At 38.7% G+C, this 27,966-nt stretch overlaps 1 protein-coding gene across 8 annotated transcripts in view; it reads left to right on the forward strand.

Moving 5' to 3' along the window:
• The window catches only part of UBAP2 (ubiquitin associated protein 2), a 129,732-nt gene that overhangs the window by 17,954 nt on the left and 83,812 nt on the right, over positions 1 to 27,966 (forward strand). For 7 of the 8 annotated variants that reach the window (XM_088053955.1, XM_088053954.1, XM_014259135.2 and 4 more), the window contains exons 2-8: positions 4,376 to 4,515; positions 8,393 to 8,470; positions 10,043 to 10,153; positions 14,050 to 14,203; positions 15,881 to 15,958; positions 25,796 to 25,850; positions 27,005 to 27,108. In XM_088053955.1, coding sequence (XP_087910081.1) covers positions 4,417 to 4,515; positions 8,393 to 8,470; positions 10,043 to 10,153; positions 14,050 to 14,203; positions 15,881 to 15,958; positions 25,796 to 25,850; positions 27,005 to 27,108 — 679 coding nt within the window. In that variant the 5' untranslated portion in view covers positions 4,376 to 4,416. The remainder of the gene's footprint in view (positions 1 to 4,375; positions 4,516 to 8,392; positions 8,471 to 10,042; positions 10,154 to 14,049; positions 14,204 to 15,880; positions 15,959 to 25,795; positions 25,851 to 27,004; positions 27,109 to 27,966) is intronic. The other variant, XM_088053959.1, reaches the window with a different exon arrangement.

Here is a 27,966-nt window from a genome sequence, read left to right on the forward strand (position 1 = left end):
TGAGACTGCCTCAGGAAAGGAATTGAAACTGCAGATTTTTTTTCAGCTGATGGAAGTGAATATTTAACTTCTAGAGGGATCTTGAAAGTCAGTTGCTATTGCTGTGTCTGGACTGTTCCTGGAAGTTCAGTAATAGATTTCCTGTGTCTTGGGGGCTTGCAACCATGTCAAGTCAATTTTTGTTCTCTGTGTCTCTAGGTTTCCTGGCTTCATTGAGTCTTAGAGTTCTTGCTGAAGGAAGATTAAACAGCACATCATGGAAAACATTATAATAGCTGTAAAAACTTGTTTTTTGTGTTTATATATGTTCAGTTAATCTTTGATTATTTGCCCTTCTCTTTTCATTCTAAAATCCAAAGCAGAAATGCAACTAAATGTGTTGGATAAGACAAGACTTTGGAGGTGGGGAGTTTAGTAGTTTTAGGAAGGGATAAATTAAAATATTTTGTTACTGCTTTTGTAAGCTAGAACAGTCCTTGCCATTCCATGTTACACATTACTGAAGCTGCAGTTGTAGTGTAGTTCCTTAAATTAAAACATGCTGTACAGACAGAAAACTAAAACAAACATAAGACTGAGAGTTGGGATGGCTTTTATCTTAGATTCTTCTGTTGCCTTTCATTTTGAATGGGATTTTTAAAATGAAGTCTTAACTAATGATAAAGGCATTTTTAAATTCTAGTTTTATTTGGGTTTTGCTTTTTGTTTGTTATTAAATTAATAAAGACAACCTTAGTCTGTGGGTACTGGGTTACATCAGTGCAAAAAGAAAAATAAAGTTTACAGGAATCTTACGCATCTTTCTTTCTTTCTTTTGCCATGAGAGAATACAGCCACTGCTTTACATAAGAGTTTTGGGAAGTCCTCTCTCTTTCTTTAATACTTTCTCCTTTTTTTTCACTAGTGTTCTGTACTAATATATAGAAATATATATAATGCATAGAAATATACTAATGTATAGAAAATGTATAGAAACTAGTACTAGTTTCATTCACTGTTTTATATGTTTTTTCAAATGCAGCTGTTTTGGTTGATTATTAGAATTGCAGTGTCTGCAAGGTCAGGTATTGACTGCTGATGGGGGACTTTTGCACTGCACCAAGTCCTGACCTGGAAGGTCAGGAAACTGAAGCATCTGCTTACCTGAATCTTTTTTTTAATCTTTATTAAAGAGATTTTAATTAAGAATTTTCTTCCTTCCAGTCTCAAATCTTATTTCTTCATTTGATCTACAGATAAAATCAAGTTCATCAGTTTGTGATATCCTGCTCATTACTATGACAGCAGCCTGCCAAACAGACTTGATGAATAAGAGAGGCTGGAGAGAATAAGCTGCTTTGCTTTGTGAGCGAGGAAATGTTCTTGTTCAGCCCCATCTAATTAATTAATACTATCCCACTTATGCTCAAAACTGTTGTCACTGTGATGATTTGGAGTCAGTGGCTCCCTGCTGCCTGTTGCTTCTTTACTCTGCAGTAGGTGTGGTTGGGTGTGAAGCCTCAGCCATGTGTCTCTGCTCAGTGAAGTGTATGAGGTGGAGCGTGGCCCTCCAGCTGCTGTGTCTGGACACTGCCAGTAGACAGTGGGAGCCAACTTAAGAGGAAGTAAAATAACAGTATTTTGGAAGTTCTCTTTTTATCAGGCTTGCAGTTGTGCTTTTACAGAGACTAGATGGTGTCTGATGGATTATAACATGTCCTTGTTGGCTTATTGGTCAGACTGAGTGTGGGGTTCCACACTTGCCTGAGGCAAGTACAAGTCCATATTGCTGCCTGTACTTTTGCTGGGCTTTTTTTCTTTTGGTCCCAACCAGCCAAATTGTACTGCTCATGTACCGCACAATCAGGAGGATGAGGATCTCCTTTAAAAACCCTGTTACACTGTTCAGGTTGTTTGAGCTCAGCATGCTGTTCTTTCTGTGCCATTTCATCTCCCAGGAGTGTTTTCAGCCATTTGTGTGCCTGCCCTTTTTCTTAAAGTCTTCTTTCATCCTGAAGAACAAATAATGGCTTAAGCAGTGGTGGCACATACACATGCTAGGTAAAGGAAAAGAGACACAATCTGCTTGAGGAACTGTAGGTTGCCTGGCTGCCAAAGTGTAGGGTGTAGTTCAGCATGTGCTTTGCAAACACAAAGAAAACTCTTCAATGTAAGTGTCCTGTTATCCTGTCTAAAATACAAATCATCATATTTTCTGTGGCTTTGTTGATAATGGGGAAAAACACACTGACAGAAATATTAAAATTACTAGGTACCATAATAAATATGATGTTAATTCAGAAATTATGAACAAATTGAGACCCAATGGAGTTACATTTTCTCAACAAATCTTAAGTTACAATGGGCTGATTCCAAACAACCATATATGAAACTATAAGATTTTCTTTCAGAGAAGTTGGTGCTCTCTTGTGTGTTCTACTCAGGGATTTTTGCATGTGCTAGGTTCAAATTGTGACAAGCAGTATGATTGATCCTTGGAAAAAGAAACAAAAAGTCCCAAACAAACAAAAAAGTAACTCCAAGGTCATTATTTGTTGATATAAATTGAAATTTTTGGATGTTGTCAGTCCAGTCAGCAAAGCTTATAAAGCAGATTTTAACACAAACAGCTGAAGTAATACTGCTGCAGACTCAACTGAAAATGTTGACATGTCTTTAGAGTATCAGTGAACAGCCATGAGCAGATCGTTAGTGATAAATGTTGAATTTGCTGCCCAGAGTATCTCCACATCTACTTTATATTTTGTTGCATTCCCTAGGACATTGTGTCCGTAGCTCAGGTAACTTTTTGTTTTGGTTGTATTTGGCCTTTTGTCAGACACAGTGCTCCGAAGGTCTGTGTGTTCTGGGCCTTAGAACGTAATGCGCTTAGTCTACTTTAAGGGACTGTGAGATAGATTGGCTTTATTCAGTGCATTCAAAATGTTGTAGAAACACAGTACTCCAGTTCAGCTTATAACTGCAGCCTGTTTCATTTCTTATGGAAATATACTTTCAGTCATCAAAACATTATTGAATACTTTAGTTAGTACATAAATAAATTCAATGTCAGGGTTCAATTTTGACCAACAAGGATGTATTTCTAAAGTAGAGATTTAAGTGATAATGTAGTTAACTGTTCTTTTGATTGTAGATGAAGCTCTGGAGCATCAAGAATTGATGACTCATTTGAATCATCTCATTGCAGCTTTAATTGTTGAATGTGTATTAATTGCAACTGCCAGTTATTCAGCTGGGTGTTGAAAAGGTCTCAGACCATGGGATTGCAGTGTGTACTTAGCTTCCTGAAGAAGATAAGTACACACTGCAGTCTACAACAACCCTGTAAGGGGAAGAGGAGGGAGGAGAGGCAGATACTGGTCTCTTCTCTGTGGTGACAGGCCTGAGGGAATAGCCTGAAGTTGTGTCATGGGTGCTTTTCTTTCAGTATTAGAAAAAAGTTTGTCAACCACGAGGTGGCTGGGCACTAGAACAGGCTCTCTGAGGGAGTGATCAGAGCACCAAGCCTGACAGAGCACAAGAAATATTTAGACAATAGTCTCAGACACATGGTGTGACTTTTGGGAATGATCAGGATCTTTCATTCATTCTAGCCTTATGGGGACAGAAACCAGACAGCTGAACATGAGCATTCTAACCATTTGAAAGGTCTGTTTTCAGTTAACATAGATATTATAAACCATGCTCATTGATTAGTCCTGTGCTAAAATGCTGTGCAAACAGGGGAAATAACAATGTCTTATTTCAAGTTAATTTTAATACTAGAGAACAAGTAAGAATGAAAGCTGAGAGACACAGATGGAATAACAATGATATGGGGGGGGTGGGATTTGGAGTTTCCTTTGGGTTTTCCTACAGCCGCCGTATGTTTAAAGTAACGGTGATAGGATTGGCCATGACCTCCATGTATGTGTAGGACAAGCAGTTTTGATAGTAGAGAAAAGAGGAACTGTTTAATTTATGAATATGATTTTTGTGTAGTGTTCTGAGTGGGTACGAGAGCAGTTAAATTCCAGGCATGAAAACTAGACAGTAGGTATTAAAGAAGTTTGCATGATGTAGCTGGAGCTAGAACTTTATCAGAGTAGCCAGTAGAAAAGTCTGTATGTTAAATAACTGGAAAAAGCTGTGAGATTTAGAAGTACAAATTGACACAGATCCCAGACAACTGATAAAAGATGTTCTAATCACTGCATTTCCCCCCTTGAGTGAAAAAAAACTGCAGTAAATCCAAAAGTAGTGTATTAAAGCTGCTTTCTCATGAGTCTCTGCATAGACTCACTAGTAAAAGCAGTTCAAACTACTGCACTTAAGTTATTTCATTATTGAATCAGTATCCAACTTAACTCATGCTCTTTTTTTTTTTTTCTTTCAGATTTTGTATTTTGTACATACATTGTTTTGTATATACTGTATATGATGACTTCGGTGGGCAGTGAACGTACCCGGGGCACTCGGGACAAAATGCAAATTGCAGCCACACAGCCAACACAACCACAGAAACAAGTAGTACAGGTATGTGCTACTGTATCAACTTCTTTGACTTGAAAGTGAGAATGTGATGATACCAGTTTCTTCCCTGAGTCAGTAAAAACTGAAAAAGATGGGAGGGAAATACATGGTTTATTTTGGAAGATTATGCTTTATTACTTGCTTTAGTTACTGAGTTATGCAGGACAGCGTTAAGTTCTATGTCTGTGTTGTCTTTAAACGAGTGTTGTGTTCTTCAGCAATGTCTCCTATCAGTGAGAAATTCTATGCCTTTCTCAGGACTTTTGTCCTGTGTCCTCACAGTCCTCAGATCTCGGCTCTTCCATCTTCTAACCTGCTGATGATAGAAGATTGCTGGTTAAGAGAGAAATGTGTGTGGGTGGGAGAAACTTCATTAGATGCATGTCTCTGCAAGTCACAAGTCTTGTACAGTGAACCATGGTCATCCACTAGCAGGCTAAAATTTTCAGTATCTGTTTTAGACAGAAATTAAGTTTCACCCACCTGCCACTGATTCTTGGCAGCAGTAGTTGTGTGCTTGTCTGGATTCAAAGAGTGCAGAATGTTTCTGCTTCTGGCAACTCAGTATTCTCTTGCCAGATACATCTCAAAATTTGCCTCCATTCAAAAACAGTCTCAGTTCTTTGCTGGCAGAGTGTGTTTTAATCTAGAGGTGCTCTACAGGGAAATACTGCCTTCTCTTGGTTTTTTTGGACTGGTCTTCAATATGGAGACCCTCTTGGTCTGTTTTGCATGGTATTAATCATGTGACCCCAAACCCTTGTCATCTTCTTGAGTTGCAGCACTTGATATAGTGGTGATTATGCTAATGTGTCTTTAGATTTAGAAATTGATTTTCAACAGATGAGTTGAATTTGGTTTTATTTTGAAACAAGGCTGCAGGAGTATAGTGAGCAGCCTGGCAGAAGTGGTGGCTTCCCCTTTTCCAACATTTTGCAAGACAACACTGGAGTGCTTTGCCTGGTTGGGTTCCCTGGCACAGGACAGACATAGGCAAATCGGAGCAAGTCTAGTGAAAAGCTGCAAAGATGGTTGTTAGACTGAAACACAGAACAGATGAGGTGTTGCTAAGGGATCTGGATTTCTTCAGCCCTAATAAGACAAGGCAAGTGTGTCTTCTATTCAGGTATCTCATGAAAGGGTATAGGAAAGGTAGAAACCAACTCTCCTCAGAAAGAAAGCAGAACAAGCTGGAATACTGGTAATTCCTGCTGTTAAAAGGAAAAAAAAAATTACCATGAGTACGGCCATGGTGTATCACTGGATGACCTTTCTAAACTACAGGATTCATTGATTTTAGGCATTAAGGCCTATTTCTGGATGTTGTCCATTTATTCTACCTTTTGCATAATAGGTACTGGTTTGATCACTACAGGGAAAAGGTGGTTATTTCATACACAGCAGTTACATTTTAATGCACCATATATTTTATTGTTGAGATATCACATGGACCTTTCTGCTTAGTCTTCGTGGATCAGCAGCAGTCTGTGGATTTACCTGTTTAATCACCACTGATTCATTTTTCTGAATATAGAATATTGCTGTTTTCCCAAATGAAGATTCCACTGTCATAGTATCACATTGATCATCATTTAAATTATTTAACAAATTGCATCATGCTTCTTTTGCATTGTTTCTGGATAATAAATATGCCATTTTATTGTAGGATCTATGTCTGCTACTGTCACTTAATCTTGTATTGCACACTTCCGTTTTCTGGTAGTTTGAAGTTTCTAGTTTAAAATTTCTTCCACTCTTATACTGAAAAGGTATTATGTCTCATAAGGTTGAGTAAAATTCAGGCTGTCCTAAGATACTACTATTTTCTTAGTCACAATTAAAACTTAATTATACTTTTGGTTAGAATACTATAGCATCTGTTCTAACAACAGTGCCTTAAAAATAAAGAACCACCACTTGCTGGAGAAAAGGCCAGGATTTTTTTGAGACACCAGTTTCGTGTTTATGTAGTCATCTTGTGATTTTTGTTGTTGATTTTTTTCCTTCTGCATCCTCAGTTCCATCTGGGTATAATCCACTGGCATAAACATGGTATTGCATCTGCAAGTTTCTAAGCTCTCTGCTTACACAGGAAAACTGAAGATGCTGTCATGTATTTGTAATTTTTTTAAATTGGTTTGTTTTTGTTTTCTAACATGTGGGCTTGGCGAAAACATTTGTTTATGGAAAAGATAGATCATAGTGGATTCCTGATTTTTGGTAAAATATTTCATCATGTATCAATATAACAGAAGTTATATTGTCTGAATGTTTTTGCTCTGGATATCTTCAAAGAAAATCTCTTCATTTGCTTAAAAGTCGCAGTGTGCCTGTGGAGTCTGTAATGAGAGTGAGAAGATGGAACAACAAGACTTAAATTCCTGAAAACAGCAGACACTTTGGTTCTGCTGTCTGCTGAGCTCTTAACATGAGCAAGCTCCTGTGCTCAGAGCACCACACTGACAGGGGAGACTTCTGTGGGAAGAACTGGGGAGTTGCAGAGCAGGCCCTGCCCCTGTTATGCAGTGGGGTGACCTATGAGGCTGTCAGCATGACATGCTGAAAAGGTGAAGTGATCAGAGTATGTAACTCAGTTACAAATGATAATTTTCTTGTAGTGTTGTCTCTGAGCACAGATGTCACTTCCCTCAAGGAACTGGGACAGCTGCAGTCACTTTGCAGCAAATAAGCAGTTGGTGGTGTACGTTGGAGTAATTTTTAGACTCTTCTCAGCATTTATGCTTGGTGACCTCCTCTAGAGCTTGCATTTGTGGTAAACTCCAAACGCCAAGCAGTCTGACCCTGATTAGGTCTGACCTTGTCGGACACAGAATTTCATGTGTGTATTCTGTGAAGTGGGATGGCAAAAGGTGAGATTCAGACAGCTGCCCAGGGTGAATCCTTTCTGTCAAAAATTCCGGTAGATGAGCTGGTCCCACTCAATGTAGAAGAATCTCTGCAGGCTTAGCAGCCACATCATGGGTCCTAGCTCCCTTCAGTATCAGCTTTCTCTATATGCGACAGTAGACTCTTCTCTTTGAGCAGAAGTCAAACGAGATCCAGGATCTTGTAGTGCACACTGTTCTTAGGTATTTTCTTGGGAGTGCAGTTCATAGCCTGCAGATGCCACACTAGGAAGAGTGACATGTGTGATGTGACATCTGTGTTACAGTTGATTTTCTCTCAGGGGTAGCCATAGTGTGTTTGGACTTACTGTACTTGACTGCATCTCTTTCAGTCTCTCAGCTTTTGTGCAAGTTGCCAGTGTGCATTTTTGTCCAGAAATGTTGCAGAAGCACCAGATACTTCATCAATAGCAAGTTCATTTACCAATTTTCAGAGACCAGTATTTGCTTGTAAAAAAAAAATCAGTACAGCTGTTCATGGGGAAAGTCTTTAGACATGACTCAAGTCTTTTTGAGTGCTCATGAAAGTATATAGTCGGGTTGTTGTTGGGAGAAGCGTGGATGGTGATGTGAGCGGGGATCATCATAGATTTGGTTGATTTAGACATACTATTGCCAGTTTGTTACAATAAAACTCTTAACTCTGGAGTAGAAGATCCTAAATAAAATTAAAAACATTAATGCTAAAACATCGGCTAGCATTCCCTCGTCCTTCTATATTATTATAGTCAGTGCAGTGATCTCTAACTGTGTTTCAAATAGATTAGAATGTGTGGAAATTACTTCTATCACAAATAACATTTAAAATATAAATGGGAATAGACAAGATATTGATCCCTTCCCCATAGCATCTCTGTGCTTGATGTGTATGTTCTTTTTTGAGAACCCGTAGGAAAAAATCAGGGACACTAAGATATACTTCTAAAAAGTATAGTTACCTTTTGTGTACTTCATTGGATATTATCTTTTTTCAGGCAACAGCAGAACAGATTCGCCTTGCTCAGATGATCTACGATAAGAATGACGCAGATTTTGAAGATAAAGTGAAACAAGTATGTTTCTTTTGGTACAAGTTTTTTTGCCCCACAATTAAATGCTCTAGAGCTGGCTTAGATTTTGTAGCTAGAGCATCTGTTTCTGGGTTAGATGAAACTTTTTTTTCAGAAGGACATAAGTTTGATTAGGAAAAGGTGCTCTTACTGCACTGTAAAGTCTGTTTACAAGAAATTTTGTGGTAATGCAGCTCTGACTGCATAGTTATATCAGTGTACTTTCCTTCGTAGACAAACCCTTCAGCCAAAGCTCATTTGTGCTGATGTCTCTTCCTCTGTATCTCTCTATTATGGTCCTGATGATTAATGATTCTCAGAATGAAGAATGCATTCAGTTTGTCCACATGTACATGCATGTGAGAAAAAAATGTCACCTGTGTAAACTGAGCTTGGAAGTTTTTTAGGAAAAGTATAAGTCTAATGACAGCTTAAAGGTGAATCAAGATTTTATTTAAAAAAATAATCTGACCTCACAGATCTGTGTATGCATTAAAATGATAGAATTACAATGTATAAATGAAATCTCACACCTTTTCCTCTATTGTGAAGTGTTAGGTGTTAGTTAATCAAGCTTTCATTCCCTAGTTAGAGCTGAGACCATGAATTCAAGCAGTCCTGGCAATATGGGTCTCTGTTCTGTTGTGGCTATTGGTGATTTTGTCCTAGTGGTAGCGTCACAGTTCATGAGGAGCCTGGGAGTACACCCAGGAGGGAAGAATTAGCTTGAGTGCATAAATGCAGTGGAGGAGTAAATTTCTTGGTTTCCTTTCATCTCTAAAACTTCCTCTGAAGCATTATTAAATACTTTTTGTTGTTGCAAACTAGTTTTGTTGCTGTGCTGAAAATGAAGTCTTGTACTTCATGAAGCCAAAGGACTCTCGCCAACAGTGCTTGTAGGTGTGCTGGTGGAAAGGAGATGAATTAGGTTCTGCATAGAATATATTTTACCTTCTGCATATGTATTTCCAGCTCATATAGTTTTATTCTCTGGATGAAGTTGCTGAATACCCCGTGACAGATTATTTCTGTCCCACAGTCTTCAGGATATACACCAGGAGTTCAAGGAGCATAATTCAGAACTAGGTCTCCTTAATCAGCTTGTGACTCTGGTGTGGCCTTATGCTGAAATGGATCAAGGGCGCTAGTCTGTCTGAAAAATAATCTGGATGGTTTTCCAGGTGATCTGTTCTCTGCCATGTCTTGCTGTATGTCTTTTCTCACACTGGGACAAAGAGGGGCGCATTTGATGGAGAAGGAGATAGTGATACTGAAACTATTGTGTTCCTTTTCAGCTTTACACTCATATACTGCTTTATCTGGCAGCATTTGCTGCAAGCATAAAGAACAAAAAAAGCGTGAAATAGTACTTCCTTGATTACCAATTAATTTGTGCTTCTTCCTCTCTATTGTCTGAATCCCAAGCAGATGTGCAAAATGCAGATTACTTTTCTCAGGATATTAGTTTACTCTGCAATGGTAGCTATGCACTTTGTTGTAATTTGTGGCCATACTAGCTCTTACTTTCTTATGATGGTAATTAGATATTTTAACATGTCTAACTTTTACTGCCAGCTTATGGAGGTAACGGGGAAAAACCAGGATGAATGCATAGTGGCGCTACATGATTGTAATGGGGATGTGAACAGAGCAATCAACATATTGCTGGAAGGAAGTTCAGACACGGTAAGGTTTTACTTCCATGTTAAACCACTCCTTTTGTTTGCTGTGTTTTTTAGCTTCTAGAAGTACCTTAGAAAAGTAATGTTTTGGAAGTTTTTAATTTCCATTCAATTTCTTTTCGAGGAAATGGAAACTGGGGCAGCCTCTCTACTGCATGGATACCTTGGAGAAGGCTGAATCTGGAAAATGCTGTGGGTGTTCAGCTGGTCTATCACAGAGTTCCTATGTTTTTATTTATATACAGCAGTTTTAACTCTGCAGCAGAACTCAGTGCTGCTTCAGACACAGGCTTGTTTCTTGCTGCAGGCTTTGTAGTTACTGTGTAGATCCTCCACAATTCTGAGGCCTGAGACCATCACAAAGGTCCATCTTTGTAAACCTAGGTGCAGGCAGATATTTTAAGTTATGCAAGTTCTGTAGGTGTGGGTTGCTGGTATTGAAGTTGTAGGTGGTGTCCACATCTGCAAATTGTATTAATAATGCTACTTATGGCAGAAAAGGATGCAGCAAATAGTTGCTCCTTTAACTGTGTTTCTCATTTGCATGGCTTAATTGAAAAACAGGAAGAGGAGACTTATCTGTGTGTATGCAGCAACAAATAATATTGCTTAAAAGGTTGCACAGTGAAATTTTATCCTAAGAGATATTAAGAAAATATGTTGTACTGCAGTTGAAGTTTTTGCTGAAGGGATTTCTTATAGCTTGTCCTTAAATTAGATTCTATCTCATCTAAGTTGGAAAAGTAACCTGGACTTCCTTTTTTGATGCTGAACACTTATTATTTCCTGTGATTTGTCAGGATGTGTACTCTGGCTTATTGTTAATGAGGAAACTCACCCCTCACACACCTTTAATCTGGGACACACACTGTTCTGACTGAGGGGACTTTCTTTTCTATCCCCTTTTCATTTTTTATTAGAGTTGAGTCTTGTAAAAACAGAAGTATATGTTATTGACAAGCTAGGAGTAGAAGAGAGCATTTCATCTTAATTAGATCTATCTGCGTAATGTGCTGTGTTCTCTCATACTTCTCGTATTTGCCATTTTTTAGTTGAAAGTAGTTTTCTGGTTGATGGAAAATATTAAGATATCCTTTCTTACTTGAACGATTTGTTGTAACTGATCATGACATGGAAAAAGTTTTCTGAACTCATTTATCAAATACAAGTGATACTGATATGTTCTGCTTTTTTGACAAGTCCTTCTTAACCCACTGCTCCCTGAAGACAAAATGCAACTTACAGACAAATACAAAGAACTTGAACGAATCAAGGAGGAAGGAGTATTAATTGATGGGTGTTAAGAAATTTATTTTTGAATGTTTGTGGGCCTCCAGTTGGAAGGATTTGTTTTAAGGCCCTTGTACTTGAGAACAGTTTAGCCATGGATTTGATGTGAAGTTGTAAGCTGAGGTACTACAAATTCTGAATGCAAATTTCCAAATCTCTTTTTTCTAGTCTCACTCTGCTTGGATGCACTTGAAGTTTTCTTAAACTTCACTTGAAAGATGTATTCCTTCAACTGAAGGTATTAGAAGAGCAAGGAAAGCTAAAATGTGTATTTATAGTTTATTTGGTACTCAGCCAATTTTATCTTAGTCTTTTTTTGTTTGCTTTTGGGGCTTAAAGCTGTGATCTACAAGCTGTAAACGTGTGACTTAGTCTCTGTAAAGACTTCCTTATTGCAGCAGTTGTAGCAGTCTGGCTTGGGGTAGTTAGAGGCTTGTGGATGAGTAGAGAAGATACGTTTCTTATCCTAAGATTTATATTAATTTAACTTCTTGCATCCGTTTTATGCTCAGCCATGTTTGACTTATTAAACCTTTGAGGATACAACAAAAGAGATTTTTCAGATTTTTATTCTTTCCATGTAAGAACAGGCCAACAAGAACTATTCTGTTAATTATTCTGTTATTTCTGATTTTTAAAGGTCAGGCCCATGACTGTTATTTGGGTTGTCTCAGGCATTGTCAGCTGAAATTGTCATCAGTTACCTCCCTTACAAAGAGAGACAGCTTCAATGGTTTGTGGTAGATCCCCATTCTCAGAGGTAGCACCATCCTTTATCTTAAAGGACATGCATCCTCAAGGCTTTCCTCAAAATTGTATTATGGGAAAGCATGGACCTGATGGCTTCATAGTCATCTTTTTTCTGATCCTTCCTCATTTACTTTAACTGTCACTCAGAAGAGGCTGCTTCCTCTTCAGCTTTGCAGCCTTACCCAGTTTTAGGTATTTCCTGAAATGGTCAAAGATGTTTTGGCACCAAGCCCATCAGTGAATTAGTGCATTCTGAACTCTGCAGACTTGGCTCTTCAGTAGTCAGTGTAGGTGTTTTTCCTCCTGTGAGGTATGTGAAGCACTAGGAATGTTTCATTTCAGTTACACCGGCTGCAGTAAGTGAAGCCATGTGGTACTTACTGGGGGGAGCAGCTTTGTGCCTCACAGATCAGGTGGTGGTGTTCAAATGTGTTTGGTTTTGTACCTCTGATTAGTCCTGGCTGGGCATTACTGAAGTTGCTTTAGTCTTCTGTACTGGAGGTAGAACTGAAAAGTGATTTCAGCCTTCTTTCTCACCAATGCCATGCCAAAAAATGAGAGTAACCATTATCTTTGTTCTTATTCTCTCAAAGGAGACTCTGTAACACTGAGTTTGTAAATTGCTTTGTTACCTGCTTTCTTCATAGAGCTGGCTTCCTAGGCAGCTTGAGCTAGCTGGTCATGGCCTTGGCTCCTCAGGGCTGCTGAGTTGCTTTTGGTGAAATTGAGAGATAGGACTTAAAATTACTGATAGACAACCTTTTTTGTTTGATGCAGGTGCCTGTCAGATGTCATACTTCAGTGCTTCACAACAATTTGTATGTGCAAATATTCTGATATTAAATATCTTACCTGAGCTGTAAGCTCCTCGAAATGGGGACTTATATGTAAACCTCTCTGCCATCTTAATGGTTTGCAAATAATACCTTTTATTCTTCTTACTTGCTTTGCAGCTATGGCTCAATAGACTAACCATGCTATTGCATAATATATGAGTTGCTGAGCTATTCTTGGCAAGTGTTTTAGTCATTTTATTTTCAACTCCCACAGATACCCCTGTGGAGCTGATAACATCCTTGAATTTATTTTAAAGATTGAGTTTAATATAAAAATAGAAGCCTGATGTTTGGACCTTGGTCCCATATCTTGTTTAGACATAGCTTTTCCTGTGTTTTGGTATGTTTGGTAGTCTACAGCTGTTAAGAGTGGATGGTCTGGCTTATCATCAGTTTTCTCAGGCTGTTGTTTTGCCATTATGTCTTCTGGGGCATAAATTCTAGTATGCCTGGATGAAACATTTTCTTTTCTGTGTTTTTGGTGCTTTGGTTGTTTTGGGGATTTTTTTTTGTTTTGTTTTGTTCTTGGGTATTTTTGGGTTTGGCTTTTTTTTTCCCCCCTTAGGCCAGATACTGATTCTCATCAATCTTTTGTTCAATGGTACTTACAAGGGTTTTTTTTGGTTTTTTTTGTTTTTTTTTAATTTCTCTGGGAGAAAAAGATAGCTTTGTTCATGCTCCCTTGCTAGATTTATGGATTTATTTGAGAGGAAAACAGTTGCTTGCTTTGCAGATGTTCTGTGTTATGATAGTATCTAGTCTTCCTTAAACTATTAAAAGTCCATTATAGCCAGAAATATTTAGGCTTCTCATATTCCCTAAGACATAAAAAATTGTTTCTTTCTCATCTCTTTGCAAAAATACAGCCTGTGTTTCCATTTATATCAGTGTAGTGTGCATATGTGACATTATGCAAATACCTGGGCTTTTTCCATGAACTGGAGGGGTGTGGGGTGGAAAGTGTGCATTGAGAGGTGTCTTCTTCTTTTTGACTTTTGCATCTAACTCTATTCTACCCAAATAGACTTCTTGGGAAACTGTAGGGGGAAAGAAGAAAAGCCTTGGAAAGGAAGGTTCAGAAAACAAAGAGAACAGAGAAAAACGAGGGGACAGAGAAGTGAGTCGCGGACGGGGAAGTTCCAACAGACGGGGAAGAGGAGGCAGCCGTGGACGAGAGTGTACGTACAGGGATTAATTTGTAAAGATTGAGATGCTTTTCTTGCAGCTGGAACTGACTAAGCTAAGAGCGAGTGCTTAATGGCGCAAAGTCCATCTGACTATAGATCAGTGCTGAAGGGATCATAACTTGTTTGTGCCACAGGTATGCTTGATCTATGTGACTTGGTTTTGGGATGGTCTGTACTTGCTCAGAGACACTCAGTTTAATATAAGTCTCTGTTCTTGTTTGATGAATTGATCTTGTACATATTGCTGTTCTTCATGTAAGTTTTAGAATTGACTCTGTAAGACTGCTTGAGAGCAAGTATGTCGCTGCACAGCTGATACACTTTTTTGTTTCTTTTAATGAAAAAATTATCCAGCTTTGACTCCATCTCCTTTTATGAGTGGGAGAACCTGAAGATGTTCTCATCTTCTCATAAGGGGAATGAAAACACTGGAATGATTATTAATCTCTAAATATATTTCTCACATAAGTCAACCAAAGGTGAGTTTCTGCAACAGAGAAAATTCATTGTTAATTGAAACATTTAAAACTTGGCTACAGTTGCAATAATACATTGTACAAAAGCAAACTGATGTTTCCAGGTTAGATAGAGTCACAGTAGATCATGATCGGATACATATTATTTTTTTTAGGTAAGTTTTGTCAGCATTTGCAAAGCTGTGCTCATTGTAATGACTGTTTGCCACACTGATAGAGAAATCAGAATGGGTACAATATGTTTAGTTTTCATCTTATAAGCAGAAAATACATTTAAAATATTAGTCAACTCATTCATAATTGGAAGATATTCAACTGTTATACCAATACAGACATTGTGAATTTTTGTAGTATAAAGTCAAGATGAAAAAAATGTTAATAAAACGTGGAGCTAGATTTAGAAAAGTATAAATTAGATCCATCAAAATGAATGCGAAGGGCAAGTTTTTTTACCAGAGATAGATGCTGGTTGTCTCTTTTTATAAACTCTAATTAAAGACATTTCAGATGGTTACCAAATACTTGTATTTTCCTCCTAACTTTATGTCTAAATGTTCTTGGTTTTATTGATGTCATTAGGAGGAATGCAGTAAAAAGTCTCAGCAATGAGTGTTTCAAGAGGTCAGTTTTGTTGGTTTTTTTTGTCCTTCGAGTAGACAGCCATATTTCAAAGCACCTTGTCAGGAGTTTTCTCACAAAACCATTAGTGTGCAGAGCTTTTCTAGTGCCTTATGTTCACCCAGTCATCATCCCTTTGCATTAAATACAGAGGAGAAATCTGTTTCCGTGATTGTACAGGGATGCAGTATGGGCAGACAGGAGAAGAGTTGGTGTTACTGGTTTTCCTTTATTTTTCCACCGTTGTCAACCAGTGCACTATCTAGGAAACACAGAATGTGGCAGCTGTATTTCTTACCTCGTTAAATAGTGTAGGCTGCAAAATACGGTACTTCGAGAGGTTTGTCTCCTGAGGGACCTTTCCTTCTTATATTTTGCTTCCTAATTGTCCAGTACAAAGGAAACATAACTTGCTTCTAGCGAGGCCTCAAAGAAGGGTTGGGTGATGGAGCTCTGTTGACCAGCCCACTTGAAAAGCTTGCCTTTTGTTTTGAGGGGTTTGGCTTAGGCAAATGGCTGTATTGTCTTATCTACCAGTCTCTAAAGCTTCTCTTAAGCTGTCCTCTCTCCACAGTTAGAGCTGAAGAGAATGGAGTGGACAACAATCAAGGAGACAGGCCTTCAGACCGTGGGAAACGTGGCCGTGGGAGAGGTGAGAAGGTGGCATTGGTGTGGGTCTGGCACTGCTTTCATGCCCTGAATTTTCACACTTGTTTCTTTAACTGCTTCTTCTCAAGTATTTTTTGTTTATCCTTTGATTTCATGCATGCTTCAGCCACCTTGTACTTGGGTATATCCCACTTCCTTACCCTTTATCGTTTCTTGATCTTGAAAGAACCTCAAAAAAAAATTGACAGAAATCACTTCTGTGGTAATGTTCTGTGTGGCAGGCTGCTGTGCACTGGCTATGGAGAGCTTTTTTCCCCAGACTGACTCATGCCAGCCTCCTGTGAGTGGGAGCGTGCTGTGTTCCTCAGGATGTACCTTGGCAGTAGGAGAGCACAGGATTCCATCTGTATGGCTCTTGGGAAAGGATTTGATGTATACTTGTACCATTTCTTTGGGGTGGCTCTGGTTGTCAGGCTTGCCTTCTGCTTTTGGTAGCCAATCAGAGAAAGAACAAGCCACCTTAGAGACATTTTGCTATGAAAAGGAATTTGACATGGAAGAGTTGATGAGAGCTGTGGAGGAGGAGTATAATAGGGTCTTAGGTACAGCTCCAATCCTGTCCTGTGGAAGAGGTGGGATAATGGATTGGATGTGGAATCAAGTCATGTGTATTTGGTTTGGGTTTTCACTGGTTGGGGTGGAAAGATGCTTTTTTTTCCTTAGAGGAATGAAAATGAGTAACCCATGTGTGGTGCAGATTATGGGTGGACAAGGGTATTAAATAAATTAAATTGACAAAATGTGTAGCAGAACTAATGTACTTAGTAATGTCTGACTCAAGAAGAATTCTGCCTTCAAAGGTCTCCTTTCTCTTGGGAATGATGTGTAACAAAGCATTCAGAGACAGACACATCCAACTTCATTGCCTCCAGATTTGCATCTTGAAGGTGTGCAGAGATGCAAAGAACTAAATTCCGAAGTTTTGAGTGTGAGAGTGCCTGTGAATCAGCAAAAACCCAATGGTGTGTGCAGAGAAGTAGCTCTGCAGGGCAAGGTGTGGTATAGTTCACAGCTACAGTTTTTAGTATGCTAATAGTTTGCACTTTCAGTAAATAGAATGTAAGTATTGCAGTTATTTATTTTATAAAATAATCCTTTATATTCAAATTACAAGTGTATAAGCAGGACTTTTCAAAAATGGTTCACTGAAACTTAGAGATCAATTTCAAAAGCAGTGTTTTTTTTGCTTTAACCTTACAAACTGTATACTGTTTTTGTTGTCAAAACTGTAGCTTTCTAGATAAATATTGTATGTCTCAAACATCATCATCAAATCAAACTGACCTAACTGAAGAAATAGAAACTTCAAAGAATTTCTGTTCACTGGCTTTGTGTACACAGTATTACTGTAAATCTCTACCAAATATTTCAGACTGTTCTGTGAGCAAGGTATATTAATGAAGTGTCTGATAAACTTGTTGGCCAGCTACAGGGTCATTATATTACAAGTGGTGTATTCTATGGTAGGAAATACCTGATTAATTTTACAGTGCAAACCCTTGAAATCTACAGGGAGTTTTTGCAATCTGTGTAATTCAGTTCTTATCATTTCAGGGATACGTGACCTTTCTTTGGATATTAGTAGAAATAATAATAAAAAGCTTACTGCCGCTTCATTCTGTAGTTTTTCTTTTCTGTTACACAGAATAATCAAATGAGAGATTACATACTTCAGCTGAAAGTAAACAGATTGGTAATGTGTGGTAATCACAGAACCTGTTTTTAGAACTATTTCATGCAGTGTGTGTGTTTAGAAATCTAGGCACTGGATATGAAATAAGGAGTCAGCTAATTATCTGAGCAACACACTGTCTCTATTTTAAGCTACCTTCTCAGGCAGGAGTTATATTACTGGATGCCTTCTAGGAGATTTGCTGCGCCATCATATGTATTACTGCTTCACTGTACAAAAATATAATTATAAGAAATGATAAGCAACTGAAAATTGCAAAAATGGGATTGACACAGAGGTGATAGTGTGCTGTTTACTGAGGGGGAAAACCCCTGATACTGAGTATTTGATATTCAGTGTATAAGGCAGTAGCTTTATCTGGCAGTGGATCTTCCATTTATGACCGTGTCACGTTCCTTGTAACTTTATAGGGCAGTAGGTAGACAGAGTGCAAACAGCTCTGTGTGCTGGTATGCAGGGCGTTAGGGATTTGAAGCATATACAAATTATTGACTGATGAACAGAATGTAAAAATGTATCACAACATGTGTAACAGAGCACATCTCAGCTGTAATTGCTCTTAGATAAATCTTTGCTTGTTAAGCTAAGGGTGTACACTTTGTGTTGAAGTCAGGGAATATCTTGTTTTAAAATCCCTTCTCATCTGTGCTTCTTTTCAGAACCAAATTTCTTGCGTGAGCTTAATTTAAATGTAAGAAATACTTTAATGGTGATGAGCAGTAATTGCATCAGTGATTATATTTGTCAGTATAGCAAGGATGTGCAACTGTCTAAAATGGAATCTTTTGAAGAAATTATGGCAGATGGTTATGTCTTTAGGATTGTCAGCTATAGAAAAATTTTCTCATTTGTGTTTTAATCTGCTGCAGTATTGTATACAAACTGACAAACTTTACAAGCACAGGTTGTTTTTACGCTGCTGTTTTTTAGTGTTCTTGCATCTTCAATTTCAAGTGCAGGTCTGATTCTCTCACTTCCTCTACTTCATATTGAAAAGAATGCAGAAAAACAAAAGGGTGTAGAACTAGAAAAAGCTTTTGAAGGTACTGAGAAGTCTGGAGTTATGGGGTATAAGGAGCAATAGTCCAGGATTTTTCTGCCTGCAAGAGAGAGAGGACTGAGTGGGTGTGTGGTAGAGATCTGTTAAACTTCTGTGGGGGCAGGGGCATCAATTGATCATACCAAGCAAGTATGCAAAAGAGAGAGAATATTAAATGATTTCAGCAGGTTAGAGCTTCGAGATGAACTTAAAGTGTTGGTTCTTCGTACATGTAGTGAACCTGAGGAGCTCCCTTCAGTAAGATGATGTGGGGCAGAAAATGTACACATAAAAAAACTTGGCAATTTCATCCTAAAAAAGAATCACAGGCAAGAAAAAGAAAAACCAACAAAGGTTTTGTTGTATGTAAACTATCTTTGACTAAGGAAGTCAAAGCCACAAATAGTTGAAGACTAGGAAAGCATCCAAAGAACCTGTACTGAGGCTTCAGTTCATGCGCTCTTCCCTAGATATCTAATTGACCATGGCTTATAAAAGGATAGCAGGTAGGTGGGCTTTTGGATTTGATTTAGCACAGAAAGTGTTACAGACTTACGTATGGTAATTCTTCTGGTTTGTAAAGACAGGATAGATTTGTTGCTCGCACTTCTGTTTGTCTCTTTGCTTCGTTATTCAAGAACAGCATGAGCATGCCATAAATGTGGGTTCTGCCAGGGATTTTTTTTCCTACAAAACAGATAAAAAAATGAAAGGAAAAATGCTGTGTTTTAGTTCCAACTCTTCTTGTCTACTGGCTGTGTAGGAAAATAACAGCTTATTCTTTTCATAGATATCTCATTATAGTCCAGCTTGTATTCTTGATCTCTTTTAATTGTTTTTAACATGAGAAATATGCTATCCTTGAACAAATTGAGTTTCTGTATCCAGAACTGCATGTATAAACAATCCCTTGGTTTGAAAGCTTAGCCTAATTGGCACAGGGTAAATTTTGGGTTTTGTTTGCCAGAACTGAGGAGGATGTTGTTTTTTTCTAAAACATGAATATGGAGCAGATCTTCTGGAAGTCAAAATTTTAAGTTTGTTTGATTTTGGTAAACTAAAATGGCTTATTCTGCATTAGTTGAGAAACTCTGTCATGTAGGTTTGGTTTTTTTTATGAGATTATCATAGTTGTAACAAATCACTTATTTTCTTTCAAATATAGAGTTGAAAGTTTTAAGCATGACTTGTAAAAATGCTTTCTAGAGTAAATGCAGCATATAAAACTGATTAATTTCTTCCAGTTTTATGATGACTAATAAAGACAAAAGTAATTTGGACAAATTGTTATTTGTTTTGGTAGTATGGAGTACCTAGAATATGTTTCTGTACTTAGCCTCCTTACCTCTTAAGGCTTAATAAACCTCTGTTGGCTTCTTTCTGGGAGGATAGCTGACTTTGCACTGCCAGAGCAAAAATTAGGGCAGTTCAGTTACTGTGTAGTCAGAGATAACCACAAATTTAGAGTGTTGCCTGGCCTTCCAGTCTGCATTTCCTTTTTCTTGCAGCTGTTCTTCAGGCCATTTCTTAATCTTGAAGTAACTTCCTCTAATTTAAACCCTCAGTGAAAATCCGAGTTTTGGAATAAAGCACCTGTGTTGCAGTGGAAGGATTTAGGTCTACAAGCTCAGCAGAGTTGATTTTCTGCAGAATATAATTAATTTAATGGCCTAGTCCCATCTGAGCTGTACTTCTACACATGTTTCTTGTGCTGCCATGAAGTATGCTTTCACTTTGGGGGAAGAAATGTGTATGTGGAGGGCAATTCTTGCTATTCATGAAGAGTATCAGAATGGAAAAGTGATTGTGTGGTGAGTGTTTTGAAATCCTGGTGGGTTGTAGTGAAAACAGACAAACTTGCCATCTGCCTGGGTTGGACTTAAGTATTGACCTTTCTAGAATTCATTCAGGAGAAGAAAAATACAAAGAGTAAGGCAGCAGGTGACAGTAGTAGGAAATGCCTCTGAGAGGCACGGAGACATCCCTTTGGTGACATGTTGTGCTTTCTAAAGAAGTGTGCTGCTTACCAGGGGCTTTTATCAAGGATGTTACTGAGACTAATAGGCTTCTTGCAGTTCACTGACTATTACTTCCTGCTGTTGTTTCATATGGGTACCAGTGGTACAGCCAGGAGCAGTCTGAACATCATCAAGGGGAGTTACAGAGCCCTGGGTGTGGCCATAAGACACTCTGGAGCAGGTAGTTTTTGAAGGTAGTTTTTTCATCCATCCTCCCAGTCAAAAACAAAGGGGGTCAAAAGAGCCTGTTGTATTTGGAGAATCAGCAGGTGATTATAGGCCTTGTGCCATAGCAGGGGATTTGACTTCTTAGACCAGGGGACTTGCTTTGAGAAACCTGGTCTTCTGGGGACTGATGGATTCCATCTGTCAGGGAAGGGGACAGGCATCTTTGGTCATCATGGCTTCATGAAGGGCAAGTTGTGCCTGACCAATCCGGTGTTCTTCTGTGATGGAGCGATCACAACAGTCAGCAAGGAGAGGCTGGCATCATTTATCTAGACTTCTGTAAGGCCTTTGATATGGTCACACGTGACATCCTTATCTCTCTACATTGGAGAGAGAGGGATTTGAAAGGTGAACTGTTGGGTGGATAAAGAATTGGCTGGATGGATGCATCCAGTTAATTGTAGTCAGTGGTTCTATGTCCAGATGGATGCTAGTGACAGCTGGTGTTCCTCAGGGCTCTGTCTTTTAACTGGTGCACTTTAATATCTTTATCACTGACACGGTGAGATAGAGTACAAATTTGCAAATGATACTAAGCTGAGAAGTGCAGTTGACACACCTGAAGGACAGAATGTCATCTGAAGGGATCTGGACAATCTTGAGGAGTGGGCCCATGGAAATCTCATGAGGTTTAACAAGACCAAGTTCAAGATGCTGCACTCAGGTCGGGGTAGTCCCAGGCATAAATACAGACTGGAGAGAAGAACTCCTTGAGAGCAGTCCTGCAGAGAAGGACTTGGGACTTCTTACAGATGAAAAGCTGACATGAGCTGCCAGTGTGTGCTTGCAGCCTAGGAATTGAACTGGCTTGTGAGGAATGTGAAGGTCAAGGGCAACCTTGGCTGCAGTGACTGTAAAATGGTGCAGGTTGAGATCTTTGGGGCAGTGACACAACAAGCTCACTGCCATGGCCTTCAGGAGAGCAGACTTTAGCCTGTTGAAGGATTTGCTTGGTAGAGTGCTATAGGATAGAGCCTCAAAGGGAAGAGTGGCCCAGGAAAGCTTATTAATATTTAAGGATTCCTTCTTTGAAGCTTGGGAGCAGTGCATCCCAACCAAAAGAAAGACAAAACTGCCACAACTAGAGATGAAAAGGTGCTCCTGGACAAATTCAAACACAAAAAGGAAGCCCAGAAAAGGAGAAAGCAAATACATGTAGCCTGGGAGGAAGAAAGGTGAGATTGTCTGAGCAGACAGGGTTCTAGTTGGGAATGCTATTGTTGTTGGTGATAAAAGGAAAACAAGGGAAAATGTGGGCCTTCTCTGTAAGAAAACAGGAGACCTGGCTAACTGGGACATGGAGAAACAGGAGGTACGTAATGAATTCCTCTTTCCATATTCTTTTCCCACAAGATATCCAGCTGTATGAATTACAGAAGGTAAAGGCAGGGGCTGGGAGAATGAATAACCACCCACTGTAGGAGAGGATCAGGTTTGAGACTGTTTGAGAAATCTGAAGGTGCCCATGTCCGCGGGGCCTGACAAGATACATCTGTGGGTCCCCAGGGAACTGGAAGAGGATGTGGCTTAGCCACTGTCCATCATATTTGAGTTTCCACTGATGAAAAAGGGGAAGCATAACCTTTATTTTAAAAAGGGAAGGAAGGCAGACCTGGGGAACTAGAGGTCAGGGAGTGTCACATCTGTGTCTTGCAAGATCCTGGAGCAGATCCTCCTGGAAGCTAGTTTGCCTGTCACTGGAAAGTGACACACTGGAAAGTGTGAGGTGATAGGTGACAGGCAAATTAGCTGTCACAAAAAAAAAAAAAAAAAAAAAAAAAAGGCAAGCAGCATTAGCCGCAGTAGACAGCGGGGGTTATTGGTGGTTTGGTGTAAAGGTTTTCTGGCATTTATCAAGGTGAAAACTTGTTTGGAGGGCTGATCCAAAAGTGAACAAGTACTGTTTCCTGGTAGTTGTTTGGTGTTCATTCTGTGGAAAGTGCAAAACTGTCTGCATAAAAGAGCAGAGCTTGTGATCACTGGTGAGGAAGACCACAGTTGTGGTAGTTCTAATTTAAATGGGTTTAAATTACTGTGGGATTGCAGGCTCAGTATTTGGGTTTCTCCTGAGAATTCTGAAAGCTTCATTTGCTCACAATGAACTTAACTTTAACTTTTTAGTCACTGTTAAAAATCATAAAAAGTTTGCAGATACCCTGTGGGCATTCACAGTTGTTTCATGAGAAACTTCTCCATCTTAAAAGACTTTACCTTCTGTTTTAAGGCCATTTTTAAATTTTGACTGCTTAGAGAAGTAGCTTCCTTGTGTGAGAATTTAAGGATATACTTAAATTCTGGTCTGGTTGTGTCAAAGAGACTATTAGGCCTTTCCACTGGCATTTTGCACTAGTGACCATGATGTCTGAGATCCTGCATGTGAGTTAGGTGGTATTGCAGTGGTGAGCATTCACTTCCCCGTATTTTGAGTTATTTTTTTGTGTGTTTTCTAACTAGGAATTTAGTATTTTGGTTTGGTATTCCCTTTTGCCTTCATTAGAAAGGTTTTTTTGCATTTGTTAATACAACTTAATTCCAGTCTCGACAAAAAAGAATAGATACAACATGAAGAAGATGAAGGAATCCACTTGAAATTTGAGTTCAGTATTATCTTTCAAAGTCATCTTGTATCAAAAAATGCCTTGCTGCCTAGTAGTCTAAGACTGTGCATGGAACTTCAGGAACAGCAATTTTCTTTTTTGTAATTTTTTAAAATGCTGCTCATTGATGTTTTCAGTCAATAGTTTATTGTCCCCATTATGGGAACGTATTTTATGTGTGCCTGGCTTGCTAAAACATCGCTTTCTCTTTAGTGTGCTAAGGTTGTTCCTTCAGGCTTTTGCACTTGATATTCTGGGGTGACTTACCTCCTCTTCTAAAATTAATTTCTTCTTTCATGGCAGTATTTCAGTTATCTCCCTGTACCTAATAACTGTCGCACTCAAAACTGTTTCTGATTGACTGTTTTTGTGTTTAATAGCTCCCAGTTGGACTTGTACCTCAGGCTGTCACAAAACTGTTGATCTTGCCTCTGTGCAATTTCTGTAAATGGTGTTTAATGTTCTGTTGATAGATATTGATATTGATAATTGATAACGATTGAAAATAATTTTGTTACATGATGGCCCCTGCCATGAACCCAGGTAAACTTCTCAACCAGGTAGCTGGTTCTACTCTTAAAAAACTTACTGGACAGATAGGTAATCAGTGCTCTGACTTTGACAGCATTAGAGTGGGTAGGCTGAAAAACAAGGTTCGGTGGCCAAGTTGGAGGCAGTTGGGTGCAGCAGGGTTTGGGGCACTGTTGTTTATGGCAGAGAGCATATGGGCTCCATGAAGAAGGGTCGCAAATGCCAGATGGCAGCAGTTGTTTCTTCTTTCCAAACCTCTGTCTGCCTTCGCTCCAACCTTCCTTCTCTCTTGTGAAGAGGGAGCAAAGAGGGAAAAATAATGTGGAGATAACAGAGCTGGTCAGTGTCAGACTTAAACTAATCTGTGTTCTTGTCCCAGCAAAATGCTGGGAATCTTTCATCTACTTTGATGCGTCCAAGAAGTCTTGAAAAAGTAAGTCCAGAAATGTCTTTTAACACTTCAACAGTGAACTGGGGTAAAGGGAATAATGAGTGGTGAGAGCAGGAAACAGAAAGTCATTAAAGTAGAACCTTCATAAACTGGTGTTATCATGTCCTGGAGGTACTGCTCTTGCTAAGTTTGGGTGGTCTTCTGCAAGTTGGGAGTAATTCTGATCCAATTTTCAACAGCCAGTCATGGGTAATTCTGATCTGTGGACACGAGTGTTTTGGTGATGTTTGGTGATTATAATTTTTGTGTGCTCTGGTAAATTCGCAGTTGCTTGGTGACTTATAATTACCACATAATTTTTGTCATTAACATGGTTTTGTTCTTGGAGTGCAGCTCTTGACCTCCTTCTGTTCTTGTAATACAAAATAGTATTCTTACCCTTACTCAAAAGAACCTAAACAAATTGGGTAAGCCTTATTTAAAGCCCCTAAAAGAGTGGATCAGGAAACCTATACAGAAATATATTACATATAAGAAATAGTTGGTAACACTTTCTGTAGACATTTTCTGTGTATATTCTTGAATAACACAAAAATTTTCACACCTTTTTGAGAATATACAATGTGCAAAAATTAAGCTATTCATTGTATCAAGAAGCTCATAAACTGAGGCTGGTAATTAAAATTTGAGGAAACAAATACTTGTTTTTGTTAAAACAAATGAATATTTTAGTGGATGACAAAATGGAAGTTGAGTTACTTGATTGGGATATTTTTCTATCAGTAACTGTGATGAAGGGTGGGCAAAAGGAATGTGTGATCAGAGATTGGCAAAAGCACAGAAGGGTGAACAGGTGGTCTGAGTCAGAGAAGGAAACAAGTGGAGTATTTAAACTTCTTCCTCGCAGATAAGGAGTGACAGAATTGCTTGAGAGATCAGGATACTCAGGGAGGTTGGGATTCTAGAGCATCTTAGGAAAGAATGAGACAGTAGAGACAAAATTCTGAAGTATGTCTAATATGTTGTCAATAGCAGTGTTTGGGATGAGTATTTAAGGTAATTTCTTTTAATGGCATCTGGAACTACTTCATGAGAGACAGAAAAGACAACAAATAATTGCAGATCCTACGAAATGCATGGTCTTAGATGAACCAAGGCTTACTTGAGAGTGTTAGAGAAGCAAATTCAGTGTGGGAATTTGGGAAGTAAATGATATTTTAACTTCAACTATGGTAGTTTTGTTCAACTGGCATTCTTTAATGTGACAGACTAGTGACTGGCGGCTCCTCTGCTGTTGCTGTTAAATGGTGTTTTCTCTCCTAGGGTTTGGACGTGGCAGAGGGAGAGGAACGGGGAGGTTTTCAGCCCAAGGCATGGGGTAAGAAACATGTAGAGCACAGATTTTGGCAAGGATCAAACTCAGTGGCAATATTAATTGACGATGTTGCCACCGTATGTATGGATATTTGGATATTGCTGTATGTTTGATAAACCAACATGATGCAAAAATTGAAAAATCTCTTAGATGATGAATGGAATATCTTTGTCTTAAAGTAGTGTTTCTAACTAGGCACACCTATAGAATCCTAATGTATGTCTACTCAGCAATAATACTTGGAGAGCCATACCTGCTGTCAGTAGCAGACACATGATACCTTGGAGTCTGAAAGTTGTATCCTACATATAGTCGCAGGTCAGTTTAAGACCAGATTTATTTCAGTGTGATGTAGAACATGCCATGAACATATATATAAAACTTCAAAGTGGAATTCTAAACTTTCTTCTGTTTTTGGGGTTTCATTTTTTAGCTGTTCGGACTCCTATGGACCTTAAAACACATTCAGAAGTTATTCAGCAGCTTAAAAGCTTGCTCTCAATTTTGTTGGAATAACTTGGTTTATAGAAAGGTAATCTCCACTACATTCACTCAGTGTTTGCCTTTAATGACACTTCATGCAACATCAGTGAAGTCATGATGAACTGGAGTCTTGTTCTACTTCTCTAATAATTCTTCTTGTTCATACTTGCAGATGATGGACTGAAAAGAGGTTTTTCTTCAATAATGCTTTTTCACCTTTTACCTGCATCTGTGTATTTTGACATTGGTGTCGGCACAGCACTTTGAAATAATCTTACTGGTGCTCTGAAAGGACATGATACTGTTTACTTATCAGCCACCTGTAGAAAAACATACCAGTTGAGAGAGTCTTATCATTGTATGTATAAACCAACACTTTATAACACTGGGACGAATAGGGATTATTATTAACTGTTTTTTCAGGAATGGATTTGGTTCAGTTTCTCCACAGGAATTTTGTTTACCAATCTCTTCACTTTTTTCTTCTTCTCTTTTCTTCCTTTTTATCTCTGCTCATAGAAGAATTCTTTTTTTTTTAAGCTAAAAGCTGTCAAGATAACTTATGTGGAAATCAAGATATTAGATCTAATACAGCTTCAGCTAAAAATTATGACACTTGTGCTCGTTGAATGACCCATGTGTTCTCTTCCATTTCTTAACTTTCAAAACTCTAGGACATTTAATCCTGCAGACTATACGGAGTCTTCTGCCACTGATGGCTTTGGGACAAAGTCAGAGATCTGGGAGACTGGTCAGAATGATGCAGATGATGGAACTGGTAAGATGCTTCAAGAAGTGGAAGGATTGGAATGAAGACCTGTAGCAAATTGCAGCTAAATAACCATTCTGTTAGTGTTCAATTAACTTCTGAAAATTTGTATACATCTCTTGTGACAGAGATATTAGGTGATTTTTAAGTTTAATTGCTGCTAATATGCAGAGCCTGAGTGTCTCTCTGGTGAGAATGAAGGGAGGCATTTTGCAATTCTTTTGTTATAGCACTAACAAACCCTTGAGAGACAAAGGAACGTGAAGAGTCAGTGGAAAAATGTATGTAAAGAAGTGTTTAGATATCTAAATACTGCTTAAGATCTCACCTAATGTAGTTAAGGAGATAAGTGCTCATAGAATTGATTGGTCCTCAGGCTTTAGGCAATGGGGTGTGAATATCTAAGAAGAAAAAGAAAAGAAAATGTTTAAAAGTATGAATTCACTCAGTGACACTGAGATGGCTTTGGAAGCTCCAGCTGCACAATGCAAAAATGTAAGCATGTGAGTCTCTGGATGGAGGAGAGTTCCAAGATCTGCAACTTTTGAACAAGAGAAAAATTATTAACTAAAGCACACATAGACACTTCAATTGAAGCCAAAAAGCCATTGACCTGTCTGAAGATCAAGGCAGATGTGTGTTTCTGTATGAAGTTTCAAGTGAGAAGTACACACTTCCAGCTAAAAGCAAGAGACTGACATAGTTTGGAAAGGAATGATTTGGCAGTGGTCTCATGGTGATTCAGAATGAGGAGGGTGGCCTGCTTATCTGTGATGGGAAAAATGGGATACTTGCTTCTTCCTGTGGCCTGTGACAGGAGATGAAGGCAAAGGAAATCTTGTATTAGACTGAAGAAAGTCATGTATG

This window comes from Pseudopodoces humilis, chromosome 4 (genome assembly GCF_049639895.1).
Source record: "Pseudopodoces humilis isolate 2021_Gansu_Grassland_sample_001 chromosome 4, ASM4963989v1, whole genome shotgun sequence".
NCBI classification, from domain to species: Eukaryota; Metazoa; Chordata; class Aves; order Passeriformes; family Paridae; genus Pseudopodoces; species Pseudopodoces humilis.